This window comes from Pholis gunnellus (assembly GCF_910591455.1).
Source record: "Pholis gunnellus genome assembly, chromosome: 6".
Taxonomy (NCBI): Eukaryota; Metazoa; Chordata; class Actinopteri; order Perciformes; family Pholidae; genus Pholis; species Pholis gunnellus.
In genome coordinates, this window is record NC_136532.1 from 24,152,574 (window position 1) to 24,179,577 (window position 27,004).

At 41.1% G+C, this 27,004-nt stretch overlaps 4 protein-coding genes across 4 annotated transcripts in view; 3 read left to right on the plus strand and 1 right to left on the minus strand.

The window, feature by feature from the left end:
- Positions 1-613: 613 nt before the first annotated feature.
- The window catches only part of sh2d3cb (SH2 domain containing 3Cb), a 33,218-nt gene continuing 6,827 nt past the window's right edge, over positions 614-27,004 (minus strand). The window contains exons 3-12 of the mRNA XM_079161392.1: positions 24,084-24,123; positions 22,712-22,840; positions 21,193-21,587; positions 20,332-20,435; positions 5,150-5,598; positions 4,545-4,660; positions 3,452-3,623; positions 2,382-2,493; positions 2,097-2,303; positions 614-1,518 (exon numbers count right to left, since the gene is read on the minus strand). Of these exons, the coding sequence (XP_079017518.1) occupies positions 1,349-1,518; positions 2,097-2,303; positions 2,382-2,493; positions 3,452-3,623; positions 4,545-4,660; positions 5,150-5,598; positions 20,332-20,435; positions 21,193-21,587; positions 22,712-22,840; positions 24,084-24,123 (1,894 nt within the window). The 3' untranslated portion in view covers positions 614-1,348. The remainder of the gene's footprint in view (positions 1,519-2,096; positions 2,304-2,381; positions 2,494-3,451; positions 3,624-4,544; positions 4,661-5,149; positions 5,599-20,331; positions 20,436-21,192; positions 21,588-22,711; positions 22,841-24,083; positions 24,124-27,004) is intronic.
- LOC306697461 (UDP-glucuronosyltransferase 2B31-like) lies at positions 7,453-13,066 on the plus strand. The gene is made up of 2 exons (XM_079161393.1): positions 7,453-7,573; positions 10,724-13,066. Exon 2 carries the CDS (start codon positions 10,738-10,740, stop codon positions 12,316-12,318), a length of 1,581 nt encoding a protein of 526 aa, XP_079017519.1. The 5' UTR covers positions 7,453-7,573; positions 10,724-10,737; the 3' UTR covers positions 12,319-13,066.
- On the plus strand, positions 13,712-15,988 carry LOC306697462 (UDP-glucuronosyltransferase 2A2-like). The gene has a single exon (XM_079161394.1). The coding sequence runs from the start codon at positions 13,717-13,719 to the stop codon at positions 15,295-15,297; it is 1,581 nt and encodes a 526-aa protein (XP_079017520.1). The 5' UTR covers positions 13,712-13,716; the 3' UTR covers positions 15,298-15,988.
- On the plus strand, positions 16,689-18,269 carry LOC306697463 (UDP-glucuronosyltransferase 2A2-like; the record flags this gene model as incomplete). The annotated part of the gene is made up of 1 exon (XM_079161395.1): positions 16,689-18,269. One exon carries the CDS (start codon positions 16,689-16,691, stop codon positions 18,267-18,269), a length of 1,581 nt encoding a protein of 526 aa, XP_079017521.1.

Consider the following 27,004-nt stretch of genomic DNA (forward strand, 5'->3'; position numbering starts at 1 on the left):
CATTTCCCAGAAAGCATCTGGCATGGGGGGCGTAATTTCGGAGGGACACGTTGGAAGAGCACAGTCCAGAAAGCAAAGCGGTAAACACAACATCTGGGAAATAAAAGTCACATTTATATACAGTATTTTATTAGAAGAATATTCAAATTATAATTTATGTAATTATACTGAACATAATTACAAAACAAGGTAGAAAATAATATAATAGAAACCTTTTTGTAATAGCATAGAAACGTACTATTAGTAATTAATTCAACAGAAAATAAACGTATAGACATTTATATTTGTAATGACTTCATTTAAAATAAAAAGTATTGAGTATTTATAGAAAAAGTGGCCAGATGGTAAACATTGAAGTGAAAGAACTTTGCATGCTTTAATTAATGTATTAATGTATTCGTCCATTCATGATACACCACATTAGAGCTGATGAAACACTTCAGAGAGAGTTAGCTTTCATTAAGAGAGGACCGGTGTGCAGTCTTTGTGTTTGTAAAGGTTGTCGTGATGTTCCTAAAAAGTTTTGAGGATAAATCCGTTTTAGTGGAAACTGAGAAATAAGCATCAGCTATACTAACAGAGGACGGTTTCATCCAATAAACCAGCTTGACAGTGAGGTAAACATGTTTATTTACATTTCAGATAAATATTAGACATTAACACTATGCAAAGTAAAAGTACCCGTGTGTTGCTGTACTCGTGTGGTTGGGTTCAGTTCAGACACTTTAAATTCACAAAGCGATGATGAGAGAATGTGTGATCATGTGACGCACTGTACGGATTTTACTTTGAAGGAAACAGGAAGAAAAAAGCAAACTAAAGTTCTGAACTGACCTCAGCACTGATTACAGCATCAGTACTCTCCTCCCACATTACATTAAATATTCAAATGAGAAAATCTTAATGATTAACACATTGGAAATGTAGACACAATGTTATTCTGTTATTGGGTTGTACAATATGACATACGTTTGTAGATTTAGGGAAGGTCCAGCCTTCAGGCTCCAGACATGAACACGTGTCTAACACACTGAGGCTCAGCCTCCTCTTCACCAAAACAGAAAACAACTTCCTGTTTTGTTTCCACAGAACAAAAGCAACAAGATTCTGGCACAGCGCTGCATATTTACACGGATATCTTCCATTCGCAATTTTGGTTCATAACGGCAGGATAAAGTTTATTTCTGACGCGTTAAAAGTCCTCGGTTAAGAATATAGATACTGGATGAGGACGGCAAATGAGAACACAAGGAGTTTGTGACAAAACGAATCAGATGTGAAGACTGTGAATTCTGCAGCTTCTCGGTTTGCATCGTTTGTCCATCTAGTCAGTGGTTTCTTTCCGGGGTCAGCGCTGTCTGACGGGCGGCTCCAGCCTGTTGGACAAGGCGGTCAGAACCTGGTCGAACTTGGCGTATCGCAGAGCCTGGCTCTCCTCGGCTCCCCTGCTCCCCCACAGCAGCCTCATCTGGAAGTCGGTCAGGAAGAGCTCCAGGACCTCCGGCTGCTCCTTGAAACCTGCAGCATCAACGTCAACAACACCACTGGATCAGCAGCAGAACGGGCTTATAATAGTTTTATAAACGTTTGTTTTTCATTTTGAACCAGGCGGCAACCTCCAGTTCTAACGAGTAAAGCCAATGAGGAAGTGTTTAAAAGCTGCATTCTCTCTAGTGTCCACCAGGGGGCGACTCCTCTGGTTGTATAGAAGTCTATGAGAAAATGACTCTACTTCTCTCTTGATTTATTACCTCAGTAAACATTGTAAACATGAGTTTATGGTCTCAATCTCTAGTTTCAAGTCTTCTTCAATACAGCATGATGTTCATTTAGTAAATGATGGTCCATTTAGAGTCAAACAGACCATAAAGCAGGGTATGCTTTAGGGCGGGGCTACACAGTGATTGACAGGTCTCTACCAGAGACGTACACGTCACCGCAGTCCAAATATGGTCACTTCCTGTTTACTGGTTGTTCATAATTCACGTGTCTCTCCCACCACTGGGGGGCACCAACAGTCTGAAAGTTTAAAACCTACAAGTATGCATTTAATGCAGACACAATGTCCCTCATCAACACCACACAGTCTCCTTTACCTTGTAGTTTGCTCTCTGCGTTGGAGCGGTAGATGCCCCCCAGCTGAGCGATGGTCCTCGCCGCCCCCAGGTGGAACATGACCACGTCCACCCCGACCTCGGCCGCCTCCCACGGCTCCGCCCCCTCACCCACCGCCACGCTCTTCTCCAGCAGGGACAGGAGGGGCAGGACGTGGGGGAAGGTGGTGTTGGGCAGCGGACAGCTCTCTGGAGGACGGACACGCACAGACGGTGAGTGCCTTCGGTTTAAACGGAGGTTTGTTGGTCTATAAATCGGACACATACCTCTGCCCTCGTTCAGGCTCTTCATAAACGGCCTCAGGGTTTTCTCGTAGAGAATGGCGCCCTCTGTGTGTCGCTGCCGTAACGCCGTCCAGGTGTGCTCCAGACGGGACACCTGGGAGACAGGAAGACATCAGCGTTAAAACCTGACAGCAATTCAAAATTCTTGTTTCATGTTGTTGACATACTAGAGTCAAAGGTTTTTACAAAGGGGATTTATGATATCTGTTTGTGTCACTTCATAAATCAGAAAATACTGTCGAAAGCCATAAAATCTCTCCATGTTTGTATTAATAAAACGTTGTATAAATGAGTGTGTGAGTGATGTGTGAACAAACCCCTCTGTGTGAACCTTCAGCACATAGAGAGGAATGAACGTGTGAAGTTTGGTGTATGTATGAGCTGCTGAAGTGGAGATTTATCATCAGAGTCTGAGAACAAACTCATTTAGATTAACATTATTAACACGTGTTATGGAAGAAAAATAGACCAAAACCTCATAATTGATCAGTGCATAAAATATGTTTTTGCCTGTAGTGTCACCCTTAAATAAGGTGTTTATTCAGACATGGAATAAACAACAAAAGGTAATATAATTACATGAAATGTAACGGGGCAGAGAAAGCAGAATAAATGCTGACACATACTATAGATCAGTCCAGTCACAGCTGATGCATTGATGTGATTCTGTGAAAGAGGACAAACTTGAAAAGAAAAGGGGTTCGAAGTTTCTTCCTCTACTGTTAGAAAGGTTAGCCATTTGTAATATCTAACTCGCCAGGTCATGATTCCAACTCTGAGATGAGGAAACAATAAGTTCTTGAGGTTTTATAGCATCAAACAAGGATAATATGGTCACGCTAGAGTGTTATCGGAGTGCAGCGGTGCTCATTGTTCTTTTATTAGTATAGTGCTTATACTGCAGCTTTTATTGCAGATGACTGATTAAGGCATCTATATCATAACATGTTAATCTGCCAACAATAGTTCAGCTGCTCTCAGATGCCCTCTCCCTCTCTCCCTCTCTCTCTCCCCCCCCCCAGGCTTCCTGTCTGTGTACGCTGCATGCTCACCTGCGGCAGCTCTAACGCTCTCATGACGGCGGCGAAGCCGAACATGTCTCCCATGGTGCCCTTGAGCTCCGCTGCGATTTGGATGATTTTGTGCAGCAGGCCGGCCCTCTCCTCAGTCGTCCCCGTGCAGCCCAACACATCCACAGCCAGCATGGTCGCCATGGTTTGGAACCTGCAGGACGGTGGAGACACTTCAAAAGTTGAGCTCATGTGACCAGTGAGGAGACTGACACAACGTCCTATATTGCTTTAGGAGGTAAATTATGATCTCTTCTCATAAAAAGTCACAAAATTGGCCTGCGCTGCCTTTGTCAAGGTTAAAAAGGAGTAATAAAGTTTTGATCTTGGTTCCGACTGCTTGTTTTTTTCATAAATATGGCCGCACCTCATCCCGAATGGTTGATGCCTCTATTTGTGGTGCAAAAGCTCAGGAAAATGGCGCTTTTTGCGCTGCGAAATATTTGTATTTTGTGTGAAAGTACAAAAACAACAACAGTATTTAAATATAATTTTATATTGACATGCTAATTAATTTCTTTCATTCATTTTCATCATTGGAAGCTGCACTTTGTCAGGTTTTGGTCAACCAGCTAACATGTAACCTTTAGCGTGTAAAGACCTTCACATATTGGATTCCTCTGCTGTTGGTTTTTGTGGTGATTGGTTGAAACCTTTATTCGTGGTGCGAAAAGCAAAAAAAAAAATAAACATTATTCCGAAACAAATGACACTTTTTTATTTGCGTAATATTCGCGTTCTGTGTGAGAGTGCTCACGAACATGGGGGACATAAAGGACCTTAGCTTGTTAAAATAATAATAACTAAAGTTCTTGTCTGTTTTGGGAGTTTTGTCCAATCAGAGATGAACATACAAAACAGGTAGGTGTTTTCTTTTTACCGTCGCTTTTGCTGGTTAAATTGACAGATTCCAGCAGCTGCAGCTAGTTAATGTAAATGTAAAAATAATGAGCAAGTAGCTTAACAAAAAGGCTCAAATTAAACTTGACTGCTCTCTGTACTCGATCAAATCCGATCGTGACTATCGGACCAAACTAGACGTGGTTTTCTGCACATTCGGGGGGGGCGGGGTTACCTCTCTAGCAGGTCCAGTCTCAACTGTTGGCCATGTGGCAACGTGAGCAGCTCCATCCCAGAACTAACTCCCATCATCCTTTGCGCCTCCGGAGTCACCTCCAGAATTCTGGCCACCTGGGAAACAGACACATGTTCACTGGTCTACTCCTGAAGAGGTCTCTTTATACCTGGTGGGCGATTTTAATGCACAGTACCTATGAGATATCCTGACCATGTTTTTCTCTGTCATCTTATATTTAAGTTGTGAAGGCTAATTGGTAAGAAAGCAGTTCCCAACCATTTATTTAAAATGGCATCAGTCCAATATTCTCTCTCATTTAGCTCCGCTTTTGGTCTCCACCAACTCCTGAGAAACGTTTCTGTCCCTTAAGCTGCCAGATGTGCCACTTCCTTCTCTAACTAGTCTTCAACTGCGTCTTTCTGCTTCCTGTTGCACCTGGAAATGATGAAAGCGGTGAGACTGAATCAAAGCAGTTGTGTTTTGGGCTATAAAGTGAGGCTAAAGAGGCTAAAAAGTTAGGTGTAAAAACACAACAAGCTACTCTTTCCCATTATGAATAGTCATTTCAGCCACTGGTAATCATAAGCAGCTTCAGACAGTACCATGCAGTCGGCCTTGGTGATGTGTTTGGCTGCCGTCTTGGGGTCGACCTCGGCCAGCAGCTCCTTCACCCGCCGCAGGACGCCCACCTCCAAAGGCTTGTTCTCCGCGAGCATCAGCGCCGACTGGTACCTGCTCGGTTTGAAAGAAGAGACCGTCTCCACCACCGGCGACAAGTACACGTTCCCGTCCTCCACCCTCAGCGGATCGGTTCCCGCCGACCCGTCCTCCACCCGCAGCCTCTCCACGTAGCTCTGGGGGTACAGCTCCGTGTAGCAGCTTCCAAGATCATCAGAGGACGGCGAGTCCCGGTTCAGATGAGGTCGGGGTCCCTCGGTACACCGTTGGCGGAGGGTGCCGTTTGGAGAGGCGGGATACAAGCGCCTGGAGGGGGACGGGGACGGAGCCACGCTGGCTGCTCGGATGCTGCCGGGGCTCCTGGACTCTGAGGCTGGAAACAACAGCATGTTTCAGGCAAACCATCAAACGATGAAGGTGTTAGTCAGTTTTCAAGAAAGGCAGATAAGAAACAGGTTCTTACTTCTTCCTAAAATTATAGTTTCCTTTTTTTTAAAGTCTCTTAAAACAGATATAGTTATTTATCAAACAAGGAGGGGGAAATGGCGCATTTGTGTTGGGGACTATTTTCAGTGGCGGTTTAATCCACGTTATGGTCAAACCCAAAAAAAGAGCATTAATAAAAATAAATATAAAAAGTATTTTCATTATTGGAGATTTAGGTACAAATACAATTTCCAAAAGTAACAAATATCTCCATGTCACATATTTTATACCTTGCCTCAGTCTCGTCTGCTCGGTTTTCTTGTATTACTGAGCAGCTTTTATCATTTTCTTTTGTTGGTTCCCAACATTTTTTGATTGCGTTGATTTTGATCATTTACAAAAGATTCTAAAAAGATTCTTAAACATATTTTAAGAAATCCCAAAAGACAAATAAAGTGCCATATCCCCTAAATGAGGTTGATGTAAAAATCACATTTAGTTCTCGGGTAAAGTTTCATTGTTTTTCAACATATTCGTTTTAATGTGTGATATATTTGTCTCGGGAAAGATCCTATCGACTGTTTTAAAGTCAGATAACGAGGTTATGTTCAGGTATGAGCAGCTGTTTGGTTACTTGCTGCCATGACCTTTAAATCACACTGACTCAACAACCTAATGACTAAGAAGACTTTTTCGTCTGATAGTTTTTATCACACCTTTTTTATTTTACCTGTTAAAAAAGCAATGGTTATTATTGCTGCCTTTGTGTTTTAAAGAAAACAAAGTGCGTCAAAAAAGGACAAAAGATATCAAGTTCATTTGCCTTTGTCCCATATCAACCTGCCACCACAGGTCACTCTTATATAAGTACTACATCCTGTGGTGTTATCAAGGTTCAAGTTTGCCACGTGAGGCTGTTTAAATTCAACTCTCCTTTATGTAACTAACCTGCACACACACACACACACACACGCACGCTCTGAACTATTGTTGGGGACAGATGCTTATCAGCTCATGTTTCCTGTTTGCAGAGGTTTTCTCTCATTTGTAAAGAAAACATGTAAATTTATTACAGGTAGTCTTGGCTGTTTATTGCATCGTTTCAAAATGTTCTTTACAACTAATGGTTTTAATTGTATCTGAGAGAGGAGCCCAACAATAATATGTATTAGATGCTCTAAGTGTATGTAGGCTTCAGAGGTCCACAAACTTTTCTGCGCCACGGACCGGCTTCAAGTAAGACAATATTTTCACGGACCGGCATTCAAGGTGTGGCGGATAAACACGACGAAATAAAATGATATGATCGGCATTAAAACAAATTTAAAAAATGCATAAATAAATACAACTCGCAATAACGCTGAATCAGTGGAGCCCTGAGCTGGTTTTTCTGCAACGAGACGGTCCCATCTATGACTAAGAAGACTCCATCTTCTGTATGTAGGTGCAATGTCAAGATTATTTAATTTTGTTATATGTAATTGTAATAAAATAAATTTTTCCTCTGATAGTTTTTATCACACCTTTTTTATTTTACCTGTTAAAAAAGCAATGGTTATTATTGCTGCCTTTGTGTTTTAAAGAAAACAAAGTGCGTCAAAAAAGGACAAAAGATATCAAGTTCATTTGCCTTTGTCCCATATCAACCTGCCACCACAGGTCACTCTTATATAAGTACTACATCCTGTGGTGTTATCAAGGTTCAAGTTTGCCACGTGAGGCTGTTTAAATTAAACTCTCAATTATGTAACTAACCTGCACACACACACACACGCACGCTCTGGACTTTAGTCCTGTTCAGCATCAACACCCTCCGAGAGCTGCTCGAACCTTCAGAGCTGGACGTCGGTGGAGTTCAGTTAGCCGGCTGCTGCGAGGGAGGCTGGACGCACAAACAACAAGCTCGTGTTGACACGCTATCGGTAAGTGAAAGAATAGGCGCTTTACGGGCTAACGTATGGATACGGCCGGTAGTACGTTCATATAAAGCTAAAATAAAAACGTTTTCCTAACGTTTCCGTGCTGTTGTTTTGGGGTTCAAGTTGTGTTACCGTGATGAATATTTGCAGGTAAACCCTGAGTACTTGCAGATGTCTAGCGAATTCCAGATGTTTCTGCGTTTACAAGCAGGAGGAGAGCGATTTAGGAATGCCTTGAGCAACCTGGCGTCAAAATGGTTTTCATTCACTACTATGGCATCCCTTCAGCTATTTAACTATGAGAAGACGATCAAAGCTTGGAGGTTTGGATGAGCCGACTCACGGCAACAGGGGAAAAAAACAAATGAGACCCAGATTGAAAAAAAAAACAATAGTGGTAATTAAAGCAAGAGCATTGAACTATTGTTGGGGACAGATGCTTATCAGCTCATGTTTCCTGTTTGCAGAGGTTTTCTCTCATTTGTAAAGAAAACATGTACATTTATTACAGGTAGTCTTGGCTGTTTATTGCATCGTTTCAAAATGTTCTTTACAACTAATGGTTTTAATTGTATCTGAGAGAGGAGCCTAAATCAATCCGAGTCCGAGCAGGACTTCCCACATTGAGTGGTTGTGCAACCAGGAAATCTGGAAGTTATGTAAGTCATGGAGCTGAAAGTCCTTTGTGGAAAGTCTTGTAGTGATGTGCATCTGCATCGTTTTGGCTGCACTACTGAAACAGACAGTCTTTGCTATCAACTGTGCATATGGTGATATTTGTTCATGACAGCCACCAATAGTCATTAACCATGTGTACTGGTGCTATTTTGCATTGTCTGGCACTTGGCAGTCTTACTCCTAAAAGTCAACTGGAGAGATTCAGAAGCATTTGACATGTATCTTATTGGATTAAAGGAAGATGATGATAGTTGAAAAGTAATTTCGGAAAGGCAAATTAGCACCCAGGTGTCCGAAGCCAACAATAATATGTATTAGATGCTCTAAGTGTATGTAGGCTTCAGAGGTCCACAACCTTTTCTGCGCCACGGACCGGCTTCATGTAAGACAATATTTTCATGGACCGGCATTCAAGGTGTGGCGGATAAACACGACGAAATAAAATGATACGATCGGCATTAAAACAAATTTAAAAAATGCATAAATAAATACAACTCGCAATAACGCTGAATCAGTGGAGCCCTGAGATGGTTTTTCTGCAACGAGACGGTCCCATCTGGGGGTAATGGGAGACAATGACACCCGAAGTGTGTTCCTCAGGTCCAGTCGACTGCGTTTTGTTTTGATTGTTGTCACTGCAGAACATCCTGCTTCACAAAGAGGATATGTGAAATGGAAGCAGGGTTTTCAGTGCTTTAGTGGCGATCTCAGGATATTCAGCCTTGATTTTAATCCTTAACACCAGCAGAGTTGTTGTCTCAAACATACTTGTAAGGCCACCGTCATTTACAATCTCCAGCAGCTGATCTTCCTCTGTCACCACATATTCTGCAGAGCGGGCTTGGCGCGTGAGAATTACTCCTGATATTTAATTAGACTCCTGATATTGTCTGTTAAATGAAGATTTCTTTTTCTTGGAAGTTGTAGGCTCTTCTTCTGTCTCCTTAGTGGGCATTTCTCCCTTTGCAAAGAAGCTCTCCAAAAGTGTTTTACTCATTTTCGCTAGTTTGTGGGCTTAATTTTTGAGGTAACATATCACGTGACCGAGACAAGCGTCTTGCCATGTGTCATGAGCCACAGGCGGATGAAATGGTGAGAGAATCCGGTCATTTTTCAAAATAAACCTTTAAAAAAAAAAAAAATCAATAAAACGGAAATAATATAATATTTATTCTTTCTGTGCGGCCCGGTACCAAATGACCCACGGCCCGGTACCGGTCCGCGGCCCGGTGGTTGGGGACCACTGGGCTATGTAGTATAAGTTGTGTTGCCTAAATCTAACTAAACTAAGCTGAAAATAATAATAATAATAATGATAAAAAGCACGGAAAATAATATGTGCAACACAGGACTCTACTCCTGGTCTCCTGGATGAAAGTCCTAAATTGGTCCCATTCATCCACCACAACCTTCTCCTTACACACACTTTGTTGCTCTTTATATTTCTACTGTTACTGTTACTACTAAATAAAAGCCTTTCGGCTAGCTAACTGTTACTAAATAAAGTAGCATATCCATCCTGGCTGGGTGTAAATTGCTTCATAGCTGCCATGTGACTATTCTTATCTGGGTGTAAATAGAAACTATGCTTCAAATAAGCGCTTAAATATGTTCGTTGTTATTGGCATAGCCGCAAGTATCTACATGACGTAAATGTCATTCTCTAACCATTTCTGCAGAGTTCTTAGTTTGAACGCATTGGCCCAAACTTTAAGTACTGTACATGACATCTGTGCATGTGAGCATTTATCCAGCCCAATACACTTGATTAGACAAGTTCCTGACAAACATCATCTTGCTTTTGATTTTTGAAGGTGTCTCTTTTTGGACACTAAGATTTATCCTGCATCCAACTTCTCCTAAACAGGTCACCAAAATTAGAATCTGGGGTGACAAAAACATAATTTAACATCGGCAATACTTATACCTCCAGTTCTTTTTAAGTTTGTTTGTACTGTGAACAGTCCTCTTGGATGTGAAGGTATACCTACAAAAAATTAAGTTTTATGTCGGGAGTCTGTCATCTGGAAGCTGGACAACTCGTGAACTCTAGTTAGCGTTTTTGCAGACGACACAGCTTGTTATCTCTCTAAGATCCTGCACTTTGGTAATTAATCTAAATCTGTATCTTATCACTAACAAGACTTCCCATCTTCCAAATCCCAGACTCTTCGGATCATCAGACGTTGCTTTCCAGACTAAAATTAAAGGAACTGCAGATTTAGGATGAAACATGGTTCTGCAACTGCATGTTGCTTCTAATCCAATTATGTTTTATATTAAGTAATCTAATCTACAATTTTAGTTCTTCTTAAGATTCAGGTCATCTGCAACACAGTTATGTCATTTAATACACAACTAACAAATAAATAGCAAATGAGTCCAGCTTCCAGATGTTGATCCATACTCTTGAATTCAAGAACTGTGAAGCCTTAATGATCAGGATAGTTCTAACAATCTTACATCTCTTATCAGAATCTCTTTCAGAGATGTACCGACCGGCTTTGGTGGCGGTTGTGGCGCTGCTCTGCTCTTCACTCTCGGTTAACGGAGGGAAAGTCTTGGTGTTCCCTTTGGATGGAAGCCACTGGATCAACATGAAAGTCCTTGTTGAGGAGCTTCACGCCAGAGGCCATGAAATCACAGTGATGAGGCCATCAGACAGCTGGTACATCAAGCCAGATTCCCCCCTCTACAAGTCCATCACAGTAAATTCCTCTGCTGGTTTTGATGAGGAAGGCTTTGGGATATTTGTAGATACAATGATTAACATTCGGCGGAAAGGTGCTTCGCTTTGGGCTCGTATATCTCTGGAGTTGGAACTGGTGGAACAGTTCTATCAGATGCATAAGCAAGTGGTTGAGATGGTGGGGGAGATGTTTGAGAATACCAAACTGATGCAAAGCCTCCACGATGCCAAATATGATGTGTTCATCACAGACCCTGGGATTGGTGCAGGGGTGCTTCTGGGTCACCGGTTGGGTCTTCCACTTGTCTTCAATGTGAGGTGGACTGTTCAGGGTGAGGGCCATCAGGCGATCGCACCTTCCCCATTGTCATATGTCCCAATACCAGGGGCAGAGCTGACTGACAAGATGACGTTTCCCGAACGAGTCAAGAACTTACTTTACTATTTCTTCACTTGTTTTCAAATTTGGTATGTCACAGAACCAAACTACAAACCGTTCGTCCATCGTTACTTTGGAAATGACGTACATTACATGGAGCTGTTTCAGGCAGCAGACATCTGGCTGATGAGGAACGATTTCACCTTTGAGTTCCCGCGACCCACAATGCCAAATGTCATCTACATGTCAGGATTTCAGTGCAAACCCTCCCAGCCCCTGTCTAAAGAACTAGAGGACTTTGTCCAGAGCTCTGGTGAACATGGCGTCATCGTTATGACATTGGGAACCCTGGTGGCAAAACTTCCTGAGGACATCACTGAGGACATTGCCGCTGCTTTCGCCCAACTTCCTCAGAAGGTGATCTGGAAGCACAAAGGCAAAAGACCATCCACCCTCGGCAACAACACCTTACTCTTGGACTGGCTGCCTCAAAAAGACCTCTTGGGTCACCCAAAGACAAGAGTGTTTGTGGCCCACGGAGGTACCAACGGAATCCAGGAGGCCATCTACCACGGTGTTCCCCTGGTCGGCCTGCCCCTCATGTTCGACCAGTCTGACAACTTCTTCAGGATGAAAGCAAGAGGTGTGGCCAAAGTCCTGGACATTGCAACTGTGAACAAAGACAACTTCCTGGAGGCTCTGAAGGAGGTACTCTATAATCCAACCTACATGGAGAAGATGAAGGTGCTGTCCAGCCTGCATAGAGACCAGCCCATGAAACCAATGGACCGGGCTATGTTCTGGATCGAGTTCGTCATGAGGCACAAAGGAGCAGCACATCTAAGGACGGAGTCCTACAAAATGTCAATGATCCAGTACCACTCGATTGATGTGGTGGCGTTTCTGCTGGCAGTTATTTTGCTAGTATTTACTGTTTTTGTTTCTGCAGTTACATTTTTGTGGAGAAGAGTGTTTTCTAGAAGCAAAGTCAAAAAGGAATGAAGAACATGCTGCTAGATTGTTAACTGGATCCTGATTTCTTGTCGAAAAAGATTCAAAAGGACAAAACAAAAAACATTAATGAACTGTTCTATTCTACTGAAGAGAATACAAACCGTCTTACATTGGTAACCTAACATGCCTCAGTGTGTCGCTGAATTCACTCAAAAACATCGTATTAGCTAATGAATTCAGCCAAAGAGTTCATGTTTCCGTTCTTTTCATTTGTTTGTGTGCTCCTCTGGAAGCCGAATACCTCAAAAATCTATAAATAATGGACAACATAATTTGGTGTTAGGTTAGAAGTCAGTGATCAGCTTTTACTCAATATCCAGGATTTTTTTTTCAAGATTTTTTGCAGGTTTAAAAAAAGAAAAAAAAAGAAAGAAATCATTTTGACCTACTGCATTTATTTACATTAAATGAAATCAGAGTAATTTTATAAAAAAGTTGCACATGTATCTTGTGATTGTGTATCCCTATGGCTGGACAATGATTCAATATTGTTCATGATTTTTAGTGATGATAGGATGTTGTCATGTAAATCGTTCTACAAATTCAAGTTTTCAAAATGATTATTCATGCTGTGAATAAAAAGTACCAAAATGATTGATTGATTGATTGACTAATTGCTTCACAAAACATTGGTTATTTAGTATGTACTTTTGCATACATTCAAGGATTAAATGTAAGTATTATCATGTGTCACCAGTCTGCAGATATACAATGAAAAACTTGCATCCTAGCTGCTCCTTTTTCAATACACACTGTACCATATATATGTAGACAGTATACGAAAATAAAGACTCGCGCTTTAGGTAGTAACATATATGGTATACAATAAAGTATTAGAAAATATCCTTATTAATATCATAATGTTTTAAACTCTATGGTCCAACCCTATCTATCATGCTTGTTTTTTATGTTGACGTGAATTCAGATGCAGGTTATAAAATACAGAACAGCTATTAGTTTGTCATTTTAATTTTTCTTCCTGTTGTTCCTTATTTTCGAGAGGTAACTGAAAAAAACATTTCATTAAATCAATGCATTCTATGCTTAGCTTAACGAGCCAGCAATTGATGTTGTCATCTTTTTCCAGTTGTGTATCAATCATATTATAATGTGGTTGACCTTTTACTCTAAAAGTTGTATTTTCTTCCTTATGAATTAAAACAATAGACGAGACGGATGTATATAATGTAGAAACACTAATAGTCAGCAAAAACACTTTTTAAACTATGAAGCAGCTACAATTATACACTATTCTTTATTGTTAAATTCTTTCTGTTCAGATTATTTGTTAAATTGATGCATACTCTTGAACTGAAGAACTGTGAAGCCTTACTGATCAGGACAGATCTAACATTTTTATATCTCTTATCAGAATCTCTTTCAGAGATGTACCGACCTGCCTTGCTGGCACTTGTGGCGCTGCTCTGCTCTTCACTCTTGGTAAACGGAGGGAAAGTCTTGGTGTTGCCTATGGATGGAAGCCACTGGATCAACATGAATGTCCTCGTTGAGGAGCTTCACGCCAGAGGCCACGAAATCACAATGATAATACCAACAAAGACCAAGTACATTAAACCAGAGTCCCCCCACTACAAGTCCATCACAGTCGATTCCTCTCTTGGTTTTGATAAAGAACGCTTTGGGATATTTGTAGACAAAATGATTAACATGCGGCGGAAAGGTGTTTCGCTTTGGGCTCGTATGTCTCTACATTTTGAACTGATGGATCAGTTCTATGAGATGAATAAGGTTCCGATTCAGATGTTGGGGGAGATGTTTGAGAATACCAAACTGATGCAAAGCCTCCACGATGCCAAATATGATGTGTTCATCACAGACCCTGTGATTGGTGCAGGGGTCCTTCTGGGTCATCGTTTGGGTCTTCCACTTGTCTTCAATGTGAGGTGGACTGTTCAGGGTGAGGGGCATCAGGCGATCGCACCTTCCCCATTGTCATATGTCCCAATACCAGGGGCAGAGCTGACTGACAAGATGACGTTTCTGGAACGAGTCAAGAACTTACTTTACTATTTCTTCACTTGTTTTCGATGTTGGTATATCCTAGATTTGAACTACAAACCGTTCGTCCATCGTTACTTTGGAAATGACGTACATTACATGGAGCTTTTTCAGGCAGCAGACATCTGGCTGATGAGGAACGATTTCACCTTTGAGTTCCCGCGACCCACAATGCCAAACGTCGTCTACATGTCAGGATTTCAGTGCAAACCCTCCCAGCCCCTGTCTAAAGAACTAGAGGACTTTGTCCAGAGCTCTGGTGAACATGGCGTGATCGTTATGACATTGGGATCCCTGGTGGCAAAACTTCCTGAGGACATCACTGAGGACATTGCCGCTGCTTTTGCCCAACTTCCTCAGAAGGTGATCTGGAAGCACAAAGGCAAAAGACCATCCACCCTCGGCAACAACACCTTACTCTTGGACTGGCTGCCTCAAAAAGACCTCCTGGGTCACTCAAAGACCAGAGTGTTTGTGGCCCACGGAGGTACCAACGGAATCCAGGAGGCCATCTACCACGGTGTTCCCCTGGTCGGCCTGCCCCTTTTGTTCGACCAGCCTGACAACTTCTTCAGGATGAAAACAAGAGGTGTGGCCAAAGTCCTGGACATTGCAACTGTGAACAAAGTCAACTTCCTGGAGGCTCTGAAGGAGGTACTCTATAATCCAACCTACAAGGAGAAGATGAAGGTGCTGTCCAGCCTGCATAGAGACCAGCCCATGAAACCAATAGACCGGGCTATGTTCTGGATCGAGTACGTCATGAGGCACAAAGGAGCAGCACATCTAAGGACGGAGTCCTACAAAATGTCAATGATCCAGTACCACTCGATTGATGTGGTGGCGTTTCTGCTGGCAGTTATTTTGCTAGTATTTACTGTTTTTGTTTCTGCAGTTACGCTTTTGTGGAGAAGAGTGTTTTCTAGAAGCAAAGTAAAAAAGGAATGAAGAACGTGCTGCTAGATAGTTAACTGGATCCTGATTTATTGTTGAAAAGATTTAAAGGACAAAACAAAGATCATTAATGAACTGTTCTTTTCTGCTGAAGAGTATACAAACCGTCTTCCATTGGTAACCTAACATGCCTCAGTGTGTCGCTGAATTCACTCAAAAACCTCTTATTATCTAATGAATTCAGCCAAAGAGTTCATGTTTATGTCCTTTTCATTTGTTTGTGTGTTCTTCTGGAAGCACAATACCTAAAGAAAAATCTGTAAATAATTGACAATATAATTTGGTGTTAGGTTAGAAGTCAGTGATCAGTTTTTACTCAATATCCAGGATTTTTTGTTCAAGATTTCTTGCAGGTTTAAAAAAAGAAAAAAAAAGAAAGAAATCATTTTGACCTACTGCATTTATTTACATTAAATGAAATCAGAGTAATTTTATAAAAAAGTTGCACATGTATCTTGTGATTGTGTATCCCTATGGCTGGACAATGATTCAATATTGTTCATGATTTTTAGTGATGATAGGATGTTGTCATGTAAATCGTTCTACAAATTCAAGTTTTCAAAATGATTATTCATGCTGTGAATAAAAAGTACTAAAATGATTGATTGATTGATTAATTGCTTCACAAAACATTGGTTATTTAGTATGTACTTTTGCATACATTCAAGGATTAATGTAAGTATCATGTGCCACCAGTCTGCAGATATACAATGAAAAACTTGCATCCTAGCTGCTCCTTTTTCAATACACACTGTACCATATATATGTAGACAGTATACGAATATAAAGACTCACGCTTTAGGTTTTAACATATATGGTATACAATAAAGTATTAGAAAATATCCTTATTAATATCATAATGTTTTAAACTCTATGGTCCAACCCTATCTATCATGCTTGTTTTTTATGTTGACGTGAATTCAGATGCAGGTTATAAAATACAGAACAGCTATTAGTTTGTCATTTTAATTTTTCTTCCTGTTTTTCCTTATTTTCGAGCAGTAACTGAAACAAACATTTCATTAAATCAATGCATTCTATGCTTAGTTTAACGAGCCAGCAATTTATGTTGTCATCTTTTTCCAGTTGTGTATCAATCATATTATAATGTGGTAGACCTTTTACTCTAAAAGTTGTATTTTCTTCATTATGAATTAAAACAATAGACGAGACGGATGTATATAATGTAGAAACACTAATAGTCAGCAAAAACATTTTTAAAACTATGAAGCAGCTAAAATTATACACTATTCTTTATTGTTAAATTCTTTCTGTTCAGATTATTTGTTAAATTGATGCATACTCTTGAACTGAAGAACTGTGAAGCCTTACTGATCAGGACAGATCTAACATTTTTATATCTCTTATCAGAATCTCTTTCAGAGATGGACCGACCTGCCTTGCTGGCACTTGTGGCGCTGCTCTGCTCTTCACTCTTGGTAAACGGAGGGAAAGTCTTGGTGTTGCCTGTGGATGGAAGCCACTGGATCAACATGAAAGTCCTCGTTGAGGAGCTTCACACCAGAGGCCACGAAATCACAATGATAATACCAACAGAGACCATATACATTAAACCAGAGTCCCCCCACTACAAGTCCATCACAGTAAATTCCTCTATTGGTTTTGATAAAGAACGCTTTGGGATATTTGTAGACAAAATGATTAACATGCGGCGGAAAGGTGCTTCGCTTTGGGCTCATATGTCTCTACATTTCGAACTGATGGAAATGTTCTATGAGATGCATAAGGTTCCGATTCAGAGGGTGGGGGAGATGTTTGAGAATACCAAACTGATGCAAAGCCTCCAAGATGCCAAATATGATGTGTTCCTGACAGACCCTGCAACTGGTGCAGGGGTCCTTCTGGGTCATCGTTTGGGTCTTCCACTTGTCTTCAATGTGAGGTGGACTGTTCAGGGTGAGGGGCATCAGGCGATCGCACCTTTCCCATTGTCATATGTCCCAATACCAGGGGCAGAGCTGACTGACAAGATGACGTTTCTGGAGCGGGTCAAGAACTTACTTTACTATTTCTTCACCTGTTTTCAATGTTGGTATGTCACAGATTTGAACTACAAACCGTTCGTCCATCGTTACTTTGGAAATGACGTACATTACATGGAGCTGTTTCAGGCAGCAGACATCTGGCTGATGAGGAACGATTTCACCTTTGAGTTCCCGCGACCCACAATGCCAAATGTCATCTACATGTCAGGATTTCAATGCAAACCCTCCCAGCCCCTGTCTAAAGAACTAGAGGACTTTGTCCAGAGCTCTGGTGAACATGGCGTCATCATTATGACATTGGGATCCCTGGTGGCAAAACTTCCTGAGGACATCACTGAGGACATTGCCGCTGCTTTTGCCCAACTTCCTCAGAAGGTGATCTGGAAGCACAAAGGCAAAAGACCATCCACCCTCGGCAACAACACCTTACTCTTGGACTGGCTGCCTCAAAAAGACCTCCTGGGTCACCCAAAGACAAGAGTGTTTGTGGCCCACGGAGGTACCAATGGAATCCAGGAGGCCATCTACCACGGTGTTCCCCTGGTCGGCCTGCCCCTTTTGTTCGACCAGCCTGACAACTTCTTCAGGATGAAAGCAAGAGGTGTGGCCAAAGTCCTGGACATTGCAACTGTGAACAAAGACAACTTCCTGGAGGCTCTGAAGGAGGTACTCTATAATCCAACCTACATGGATAAGATGAAGGTGCTGTCCAGCCTGCATAGAGACCAGCCCATGAAACCAATGGACCGGGCTGTGTTCTGGATCGAGTTCGTCATGAGGCACAAAGGAGCAGCACATCTAAGGACGGAGTCCTACAAAATGTCAATGATCCAGTACTACTCGATTGATGTGGTGGCCTTTCTTCTGGCAGCTATTTTGCTAGTATTTACTGTTTTTGTTTCTGCAGTTACACTTTTGTGGAGAAGAGTGTTTTCTATAAACAAAATCAAAAAGGAATGAAGAACGTGCTGCAATGTAGTTGTTTCACTTTTCTGGATTTTACAGCCTTAGGGGACATTCACATGTTGCGTCCAAAAAACGTGTGGAAAACTCCAGCCATGCCACTTTTATTCTTTAAAATGAGGTGCTTGGGGGGGTTGCGGTATCCGCTGTTACTTAGAAACAAAAAATCTGGCCACTGCAATAAAGATAATGATAAAGTTTTTGTTAATTAGCAGTAACCTTCACTGAATAAAATAAACAAAGTCAAAACAAAGATTCATTGATTTTCAGCACCGTAAATCCCTCACAGTAGCTTTACTACTTGATTTGTCCATGTAAGCTTAGCTTAATTTCAACCGGTTGTTGGGATGTCGTAGACGGAAAGGGTAAGGCAAGTAAAATAGTCCATGGGAGAGAAAGTAAAGCTGCGGGTAGACCTGCACAAAAATGATTAACTTCTCCATATATTTACTGTAGACTGATATTTACGGAAGAAAGAAAATTACCACCTGTAATTGGTGGTTCCTCATCACGTGACATGTGGTGCATCTTTCAAAAGTTTAACTATTTATATTTCAGGGTGCATCTGTCACGCTCTGAAAAATATGCGCTTGGGAACGCTTGCGCACTGCAATGCCGTCACTCTCGCTTTGGAGCGTGCCATACGCGTGTCTGTATTGACAACAATGGATTTCAGGGCCCAAAAAAACGTGACATGTGAACAGCCCCTTACACTGGTGAAGCTTTTGGTAAAGAGGTCATGTTTCTGTTCTGTTCATTCGTTTGACTGTTTGTTAGAACGATAGTTTAAAAAAATCTGCAAATAACTTACAATGCAGTTTTGTGGAAAGTAAATTTGTTATGTTTTAGTCCATATCCAGGAATGTTCTTAAAGCTTTTTAGTTTGTAATTAGAATTTGTCTTCTTGTTTTTCATTTTTGAGAGGTTACTGAAACAAATATTTATTCTTAGATTACGTAGTGTGCAGTTATGTTCAAAACAATATATCATTTGTTCCAATTATCACTCTGAATGTTGGATTGTCTGATTTTAAAAGTAAACATATGGACCATACGACTGTGATTACAGGATCGTGAAAGGAATGGACATTTTTTTTAATGATTGATAATGGGTATTGTAAATTAAGGATAACTAAAATAAATATTGACATGCAACAAAGCTCCCCAGCCGAACTCTGTACATTGCAGTTATGTGATATGCGCCTCAAACATAAGTCTATCTGCTTTTTTAATTTATAAAAAAGCAGCAAAATAACTATGATAAACTACCCTGAACTATATGAAATACTTGATGAAGTAGTGTGTGTGGTGTGACCACATCTTTATTATGAACGTCTTTGTTTTTACCTGTAAATAATTTGCAATGCAATTTGGTTAAAAGTTAGACCTTGAGTCAAGTTATCAGTTTTTAGTCCATATCTAGAAATGTTTAAAAGGATTTCTTGCTTTTTTGATAATTTTCTTGAAATAAAATAAAAACCTTGCACATGTATCTTGTGATTGTCTATCACTAGGGCTGGGTGATGATTCAATATTGTTCATGATTTTTAGTGATGATACGACGTTGTCATGTCATCGTTGCACAATTGTATGGGAATTTGTTACGATGACTCAAACATTTTGTATAAATGAATAATTAATAATGGGTGTTGTCTCTGTTAAATAAAGAATAACTCAAAAGAACATAAACATATTACATTTCTCTTCTATTCCTTGAAGCAGGTGTTATCCTTGACTACCAAAGCCTAGAAACGTATTGGTATATTCTTACACTACTTGTTTTTGTAATCAGATAGCACCACATTCACTTACTGTTCTACAGCTTTTAACATGTTATTGTCATAGATATAATATGCTATGATATTATCCCATTTAGTTGTTATTTTTTATGATAACTTTTAGCATTTTGTCTCTATAACCCACATCACCTGTGCACCAACTTGGTCAACAATTGGACTAATTTAACAGAGATATTCATTGATGATGAAACTATTTCATGACTTCACGTATAGGGAATCAGAACAAAGAGGAGAACGACTTTAGTCTGGTATTAAACTCACTGTTGTTGTACAGAGTAGAGAGAGAGGATTCTCCAGCGGTCAGCAGAGGCCGGTTGTCCTGCTCCCTGTTTACATCTACCTCCCTGTGGTGGAGAGAGGAAGGACTGCATGGAGAGAGAATGAGAGAGAGAGAGAGAGAGAGAGAGAGAGAGAGAGAGAGAGAGAGAGAGAGATGGTTTTTACACCAAACAGGGTCTCATTTTGAATTGTTCACTGTCTCGGGCTAATAAAATGACATAAAGAGGGAGTTATGTGTTTTAACTACCAAAGCCTCAAAGCTTATTGGTATATTATCAGTACTTACATTGCTGAATCAGTTTTGGGTTATTGTAATCAGATAGCACCACATTCACTAATATTTCTACAGCTTTTGAAATGTTATTGTGTTGAGATATAATATGCTATGATATTTTACCTTTAAGTTGTTTTTTGTACGTGATATGCGCCTCAAACATCAGTCTATATGCTTTTTTAATTCATAAAAAAGCAGCAAAATAACTAAGATAAACAACTATCAACTATTTGAAATACTCGATGAAGTAGTGTATGTGGTGTGAGCACATCTTTTGGGTATGACATGCAATAAAGGAGCCAACCAAACTCTCTAAGACAGACAACAGATATCACATAACCGCAAATTAGTCTGTCGGACTATATTTGTTTCCCGTCTACATTTCCTGTTATTCTCTACATTGAACTTTCTCATAAAAGCAAAATGTATAATTTTCAAAAAATAAAATATCAGGCAAATATCAACATCAGTCATCAAAAATGCTGCATTACTGAGAAACTCTCGTAGTTTGTGCTCCTCTGAATAAAACAAAACAAATTGTTCTGTAAGTATTCTAAGTGAGACCTCACCTCCTCGGACAGACCTTCTCCTCGCCGCCCACGCTCCCGTTCGTCAGCCCTCTGTGGCAGGACGGCGGGCTGACGGCGGTGCAGAACGCCATCTCCAGGTAGCTGAGAGGCAGCGTCCTGTTCACGGGCCGGTGAATCTGAGCTCCGCTCCACCGGGTCAGAGCCGCCCTGCTCCCCACGTAGAAGTGAACGAGAGCCGGTAGAGAGTCGAAGGCCTCGCCCTCCAGGCTGTACTGGACCCGAGTGTACGTCTCCGAGGACTGAACCACCGTCCTCCTGATGACGAAGTGAAGCGTCTTCTGCTCCCAGCGGACCGTGAGGACGAAGTCGCCCTGACTGGACTGAGAGTCTCTGATGAGGAAGTCGCCGTGGTTAACCACCAGACTCTCGGACACCTTAAGAGACATTTCATTATTTAATATGGATTCATATTATGTGTACACTTCTCACAGAAATAATTTAGTCTAACTGGTATAAAAATGCTGCCACAAACATTTTAAGTGTTTGGCAATGCTACTTATAGGGATCTGTCCTTTTTGTTGTTTTGTATTAAACACATTTTATGAATCTAGATTTGCTGAACAAGATTTTGCCTTTAAACTAAGAATCAGATCAGCTGGTGTTTGAACAGAGCTCCCTCTTGTGGTTGAACCATGGCATGATTCCTGAGAATTTAAAGGGTTATTTCTGTGAAGGTGAGGTCCCAATAGCCAGTTTTATTTTAGATCCTGTTGAAAAAATATCTGTTTTCTCTCTTTAAAGGACGTTTTCTCTAAATGAGTTTGTTCTCAGACTATGATCCAGACATCTCCACTTCAGCAGCTCTTACATACACCAAACTTCACACTTTCATTCCTCTCTATGTTCTGAAGGTTAACACAGAGGAGAGGGGTTCGTTCACACATAATTCAGAGACTCATTTATACAACATGTTTGTATTAGAAACATAGAGAAAATTGATTTTTTTTTATGGCTGTTGACAGTATTTTCTGATTCATGGAGTGATACAAAGATATATCATACATTCCCTCTGTAAAAACCTTCGACTTAATATGTCAACAACATGAAACACAAATTTTGAACTTGGCTTTATCCAAAGTTCACATTTATGTTCTGGAAATGCAAATGAGCAAATATTTAATAAGATAATGCCTAATTTGCATATTTAAAAACATCTATTAGTAAATGTTTTACCCCATTCACCTGAAGTGTCTTTAAACAAAACATGAGGACTTTTAGGTGTATTGGCTGCTAGCGTTCAAGCTACAATATTTAAAACAACAATCGAAGAAACGCGTTTAAAAAATGGTGTTGTCCAGATGTGTGTGTGCATGTTTCACTTGTACTACAATGTGGGGACCTACAGTAAATCTGATCACTATGAGGACGCTTTTCACATGGTAAAAGACTGAAGTTTAGATTTGGTTAAGGGTAAGGCATGTAGTGGCTATGATTAAGGTTAAAGTAAGCCTCCAGCTAATGCAATGTGTGTGTGTGTGTGTGTGTGAGAGAGTCCGACCTCCGAGGGTACCCGTCCGTGGTACCAGGCATGGCTCTTCAGGTTGGTGCCGCTCAGCTTCAGCTCCTCCTCCAGCTGCTTCCTCAGTTTGTCCGACGGCGGCTCCAACCAGAACTTTTCTTTGGAGAACTTAAAGGGCATCACAGGCGCACAATCAGACACATAAAACAACAACAAAACAAAAACATCACTTTAGACCATTCATGTAGCATCTTCTAGCTTTGCGTTCAAATCCAAGACAGAGACGTCTACTGTCCGACACATTTCTCCTGCTTCTTTCCAAAGCAAACCAGACTCCTCTTGCTTTCTTAAAAAAAAAAAACATCTTGAAATGTTCGTTCTCGGAGAGAACAAGCATTGTGGGTAAATCTGCAGCATTTTTCAGCTCTGTTTTTGTGTGAAACAGGGGTGGGGGGGCCGGGATGAGGACGGACAGCTCGGGCATTCCCACACTGGCGACGCCAGGGGCCCCCGAGAACCGCCAGACCCTCTGGCGTGAAGTCTTGGCCTCGTCGCCGTGGCAACGTCATTGTGTGGACGGGGTCATCACTCAGTGGCGCTTTTGTCCGACGCGTCTTTATACAAACACAAGATACTGTATATCAATAGTTTACACCGACGACGGGCCGGGAATGCTTTTGTTTTTGGGACACACACAAACGCACCAAAACACACACACACACACACCATCACACGAACACACCAAAACACACACACACACACACACACACTAGTTACTGTTACTACACTGTTTTATAGGTGACACCTCCCACCCCTCAATTTGTGACAGAATGGTTTGTCCCACTGGACTGTGAATCAAGGGTTGGGCACCAAGCCAGGACCACTTCAGAACAACATAGGAGTGTGTGTGTGTGTGTGTGTTTTGAAGGGGGGGGGGGGGGGACCTGGAAGCCCCTAATGAATAGCTTTCATTTCATTAGCATTATCATTCATTGCCAGCTTGTCCCTTTCAGACAAGTGTGTTTGTCAAGTATCCAATTATGAGTCAATGAACTGGAAATTCTCTCGCTCTCCGTGTGCACCTTTTTATTTCCAGGCAGAGCCGCGGCTTCAAAGTATTTCACCGCAGAGGGGACCGCATACCCCCCCACCCCCCTTTCCTGAGTCCTTTCTGTCACCCGTCCTGATTGAATTAGAGCCTGAGTGCCGAGTTTAGAGGATCACAGCAGCGGAGTTTTAATTTAACCTTCGCTGGAAATGCTGCCAGCTCTGGGAACTGAAAGTGTCTTTAATTCTTCTGACGAGAAGGAAGAGAGAGAGCAGCAGCATCACGGCAAAAGGAAGCTGCACATTAAAGAGGTAAGAGTGTTGCATTAAAATAGATTTGAAGTCTAGTAAAGAGGAAGTTTACCTTCACATATTCTCCAGTGCTGTCAGTCAAGTCCTGCTGACTGAAAAACAAACAAAACACATTCATTCATTATTATTAACCGTAACCTTCTACTGTAAAACTGTAAATATTAACTGTACATGCATGCATCTTCTCAGTTCCAATATATTTAAATATTGTATATCATAGAGCTCTAATGCTGTGTTCACACCAAACACAAAGCAAACTTTAACCTCGCAAGTTTGACAATGGGATCATTTGAGTTTATTCGAGTCACTCGCGCTAGAAGCGTCACGGCTCCATGAAGCCACCGACGTTTCATCAACCATGGGAGGCAAAAAAAAACAGCTGTTGCTGCTTTGTACGTGTTGTAGAAGTCCCAGATACATCGTAAAAACCAAACGCTGTCCTGTCTGGGCTCATAACATCACCTGGAGGTATTTTGCCGAGCTGTATCTAGTGTATACAGCAGGACCCAAGATGGCTAGTATACTGCAGCAGTATGGACCCAAAATAAACAGATTTAGCTGTGATCCAATTGGATCTACAAGGATGCCAAAATAACGACATAATAATGCAGAGTTGTAAAAAGTCTGAATTCATGCTTTGTCATGTCTGTCCACAAGACGACAAGTTAACAACTTATAAAATGCTTGTTTTCTGAAGTGAGTTTGGATCAATCGGGGCTACGCTATGCTAACATTGTAGCTGCTCCATCAACACTCAAACTAATGTAATCTAGACATATGATCTGATCAGTATTTAAGTAGACAAAATTACAAATCTGAGCAAATATTTGACGTAAACTTTCAGTACTTGACAGTTTTTGTTTCTCGATGCAACAGACACATTTTGGTTGCCAACACAGAAGTATTGAGGTTATTAAACAGCCCTAAGTAGTACTGTAACAGCAGTACTAATAGCAGTAGCAATAGTATTAGTACTACAGTGAAGTCTGTCGGTCCGTCCTGTTGCACAACCCTCTGACAGCAGCAGTGTGTTACTGTGACACCACCCAGCAACAGCTTTCCACACAATAAACTTCTCAGAGGAGGAATATCTCTGCTGCTGTGTGAAAAAAGATCAGTTTTTCAGCACTGAAGCAAAGGAAACCTCGTCGTCGTCCCCCCCGATGTCCCTCCAGTGATCACACCAGCTGGCTTCTCACCAGGTCTGAAGGATCTGGGAGTCTCAGGACTCTGAACACTTTAAAACCGACATTAGAAAAAAGGGAAGGAAAAAAAAACCAAAGTGCAGTTGCGTGCTTTCTCTCTGACAGCAGTTCGTGAAACTGCACGTTGGCGATGTGAAACTTTTTTTGGGTCACTCTGCTCTTCCTCAACATGTTGCATATTTCCATGAGTAACGTCAAGGGAGGTGACCTTTTGTTCCCAAACACAAACTCCAAGAACACACACACACACACACACAGATGTGAACACACAAGTAAAACATGATGCATGAGAAACTCCCTGACAGTCAAAAGACTACATTCACAAACCTCATGCAGTCCATTTTATTATTGCTGCTTGTATGGAGCTCATCAGGTATCACATACATACATATCAGATGAGCTGTTTGTTGAATGATTTCATTTTTTGGGAGACTTTTTTTAAGACGCGCATTTATTTCTCCTATTTCCCCTGATTACAAAATAATGATTTTATCAGCACAAAGAAAACAAGTTTGATTTATTGAGATCATGAACTATCTTCTTCGTGACCATGGGAAAATGTCTTTCAGCATTTCCTCATTTGGCCCTCATTACAAGTAAAGCTCTGGTCTAAAAGTATGTTTTTAAAAGGCTAAACGCAAACAAATATAAATTGAAGCTGAATATTTCATTAGATAAAAACATGTTGGGAATTTTTCAGTAAATGTTGCATATTGGACTAAACAACGCTCTGTTATTGCGAGTACAGTCTGAGAAATAGAGTGAAACAACCATACAAGCAGCCACAACTTTAATCTAACTCTACAAATAGCATTAGAAATACTAGTATTGCAATATTAGTGTCGCCTAATCTTTACCCGCAACTGTGCACAAATACCTGCTTTAATCAGAATTAATGGACAAAAAGCTGCTCAGCATTTTAATGTTGATTTAGAAGTCAGAGGTGTGAACCAGGGCGGTCGCAAATTCATTGTTGCTGGGAACAAATCACGGCGCCACAGTTCCTTAATTCAGCCCAAACTGACCCAGAATCTGCACATGTTTCCATCAGTTCTCTCTACACTGTAGTCTTTAGCTTCTGCCTGCAGTTCTAACTGACTTTTAAGCTTTTTGAATCGCCACGATTATTGATTCCAAGCAGGAATTGGTGTCCCCAAGTGTACACAAGGTACAAGTGTCTTTCTCTTCACCAGGTATTTGGTTCGTGACGTGAGCTTACAACACAACTTTGTCGATAGCAAGCCGGTCACATGGAGGCTGAGCCCTCATTATATTCTGGGCCAGACTCAGAGGACTACAAGTAAACAGTATTATGTCAAACTGCACAGTTTTTGAAGCGACAAATCATGTAAAGTCACCAAACTCAACGTATCAATAAGGGCGATGAAGGTTGTCTGTCTTTAACAGGTGCAACAGGAGGACGAGGAGCCTGTCAATCAAGCTGAGTTCTTGAGCTCTACTCAGGCATAAGTGAACACACCTGTGTGGAGGTGGAGCAGCTTCAAAAGTACAACCTTGTGAGGCCACATGGGAGTTGAGAAAACTCGTTCACATGGCTGAAACTTGTGTTGTGAAAGTGGAAACAAAATGTTATTTCTTTTACCCATTAAGGTCTAAAAGCATTTTTCACAATTAATTCTGTTCAATTCATCTTCGGGGTCCATTTAAGTTGCTAGTGTGTTAGCGGTTAGCTGGCCAACAACAGTGGTTCAACAACTGGCTCTAAGAGGCAACAAGAGAGGGACTCATTCACAGACAACTTGTTCAG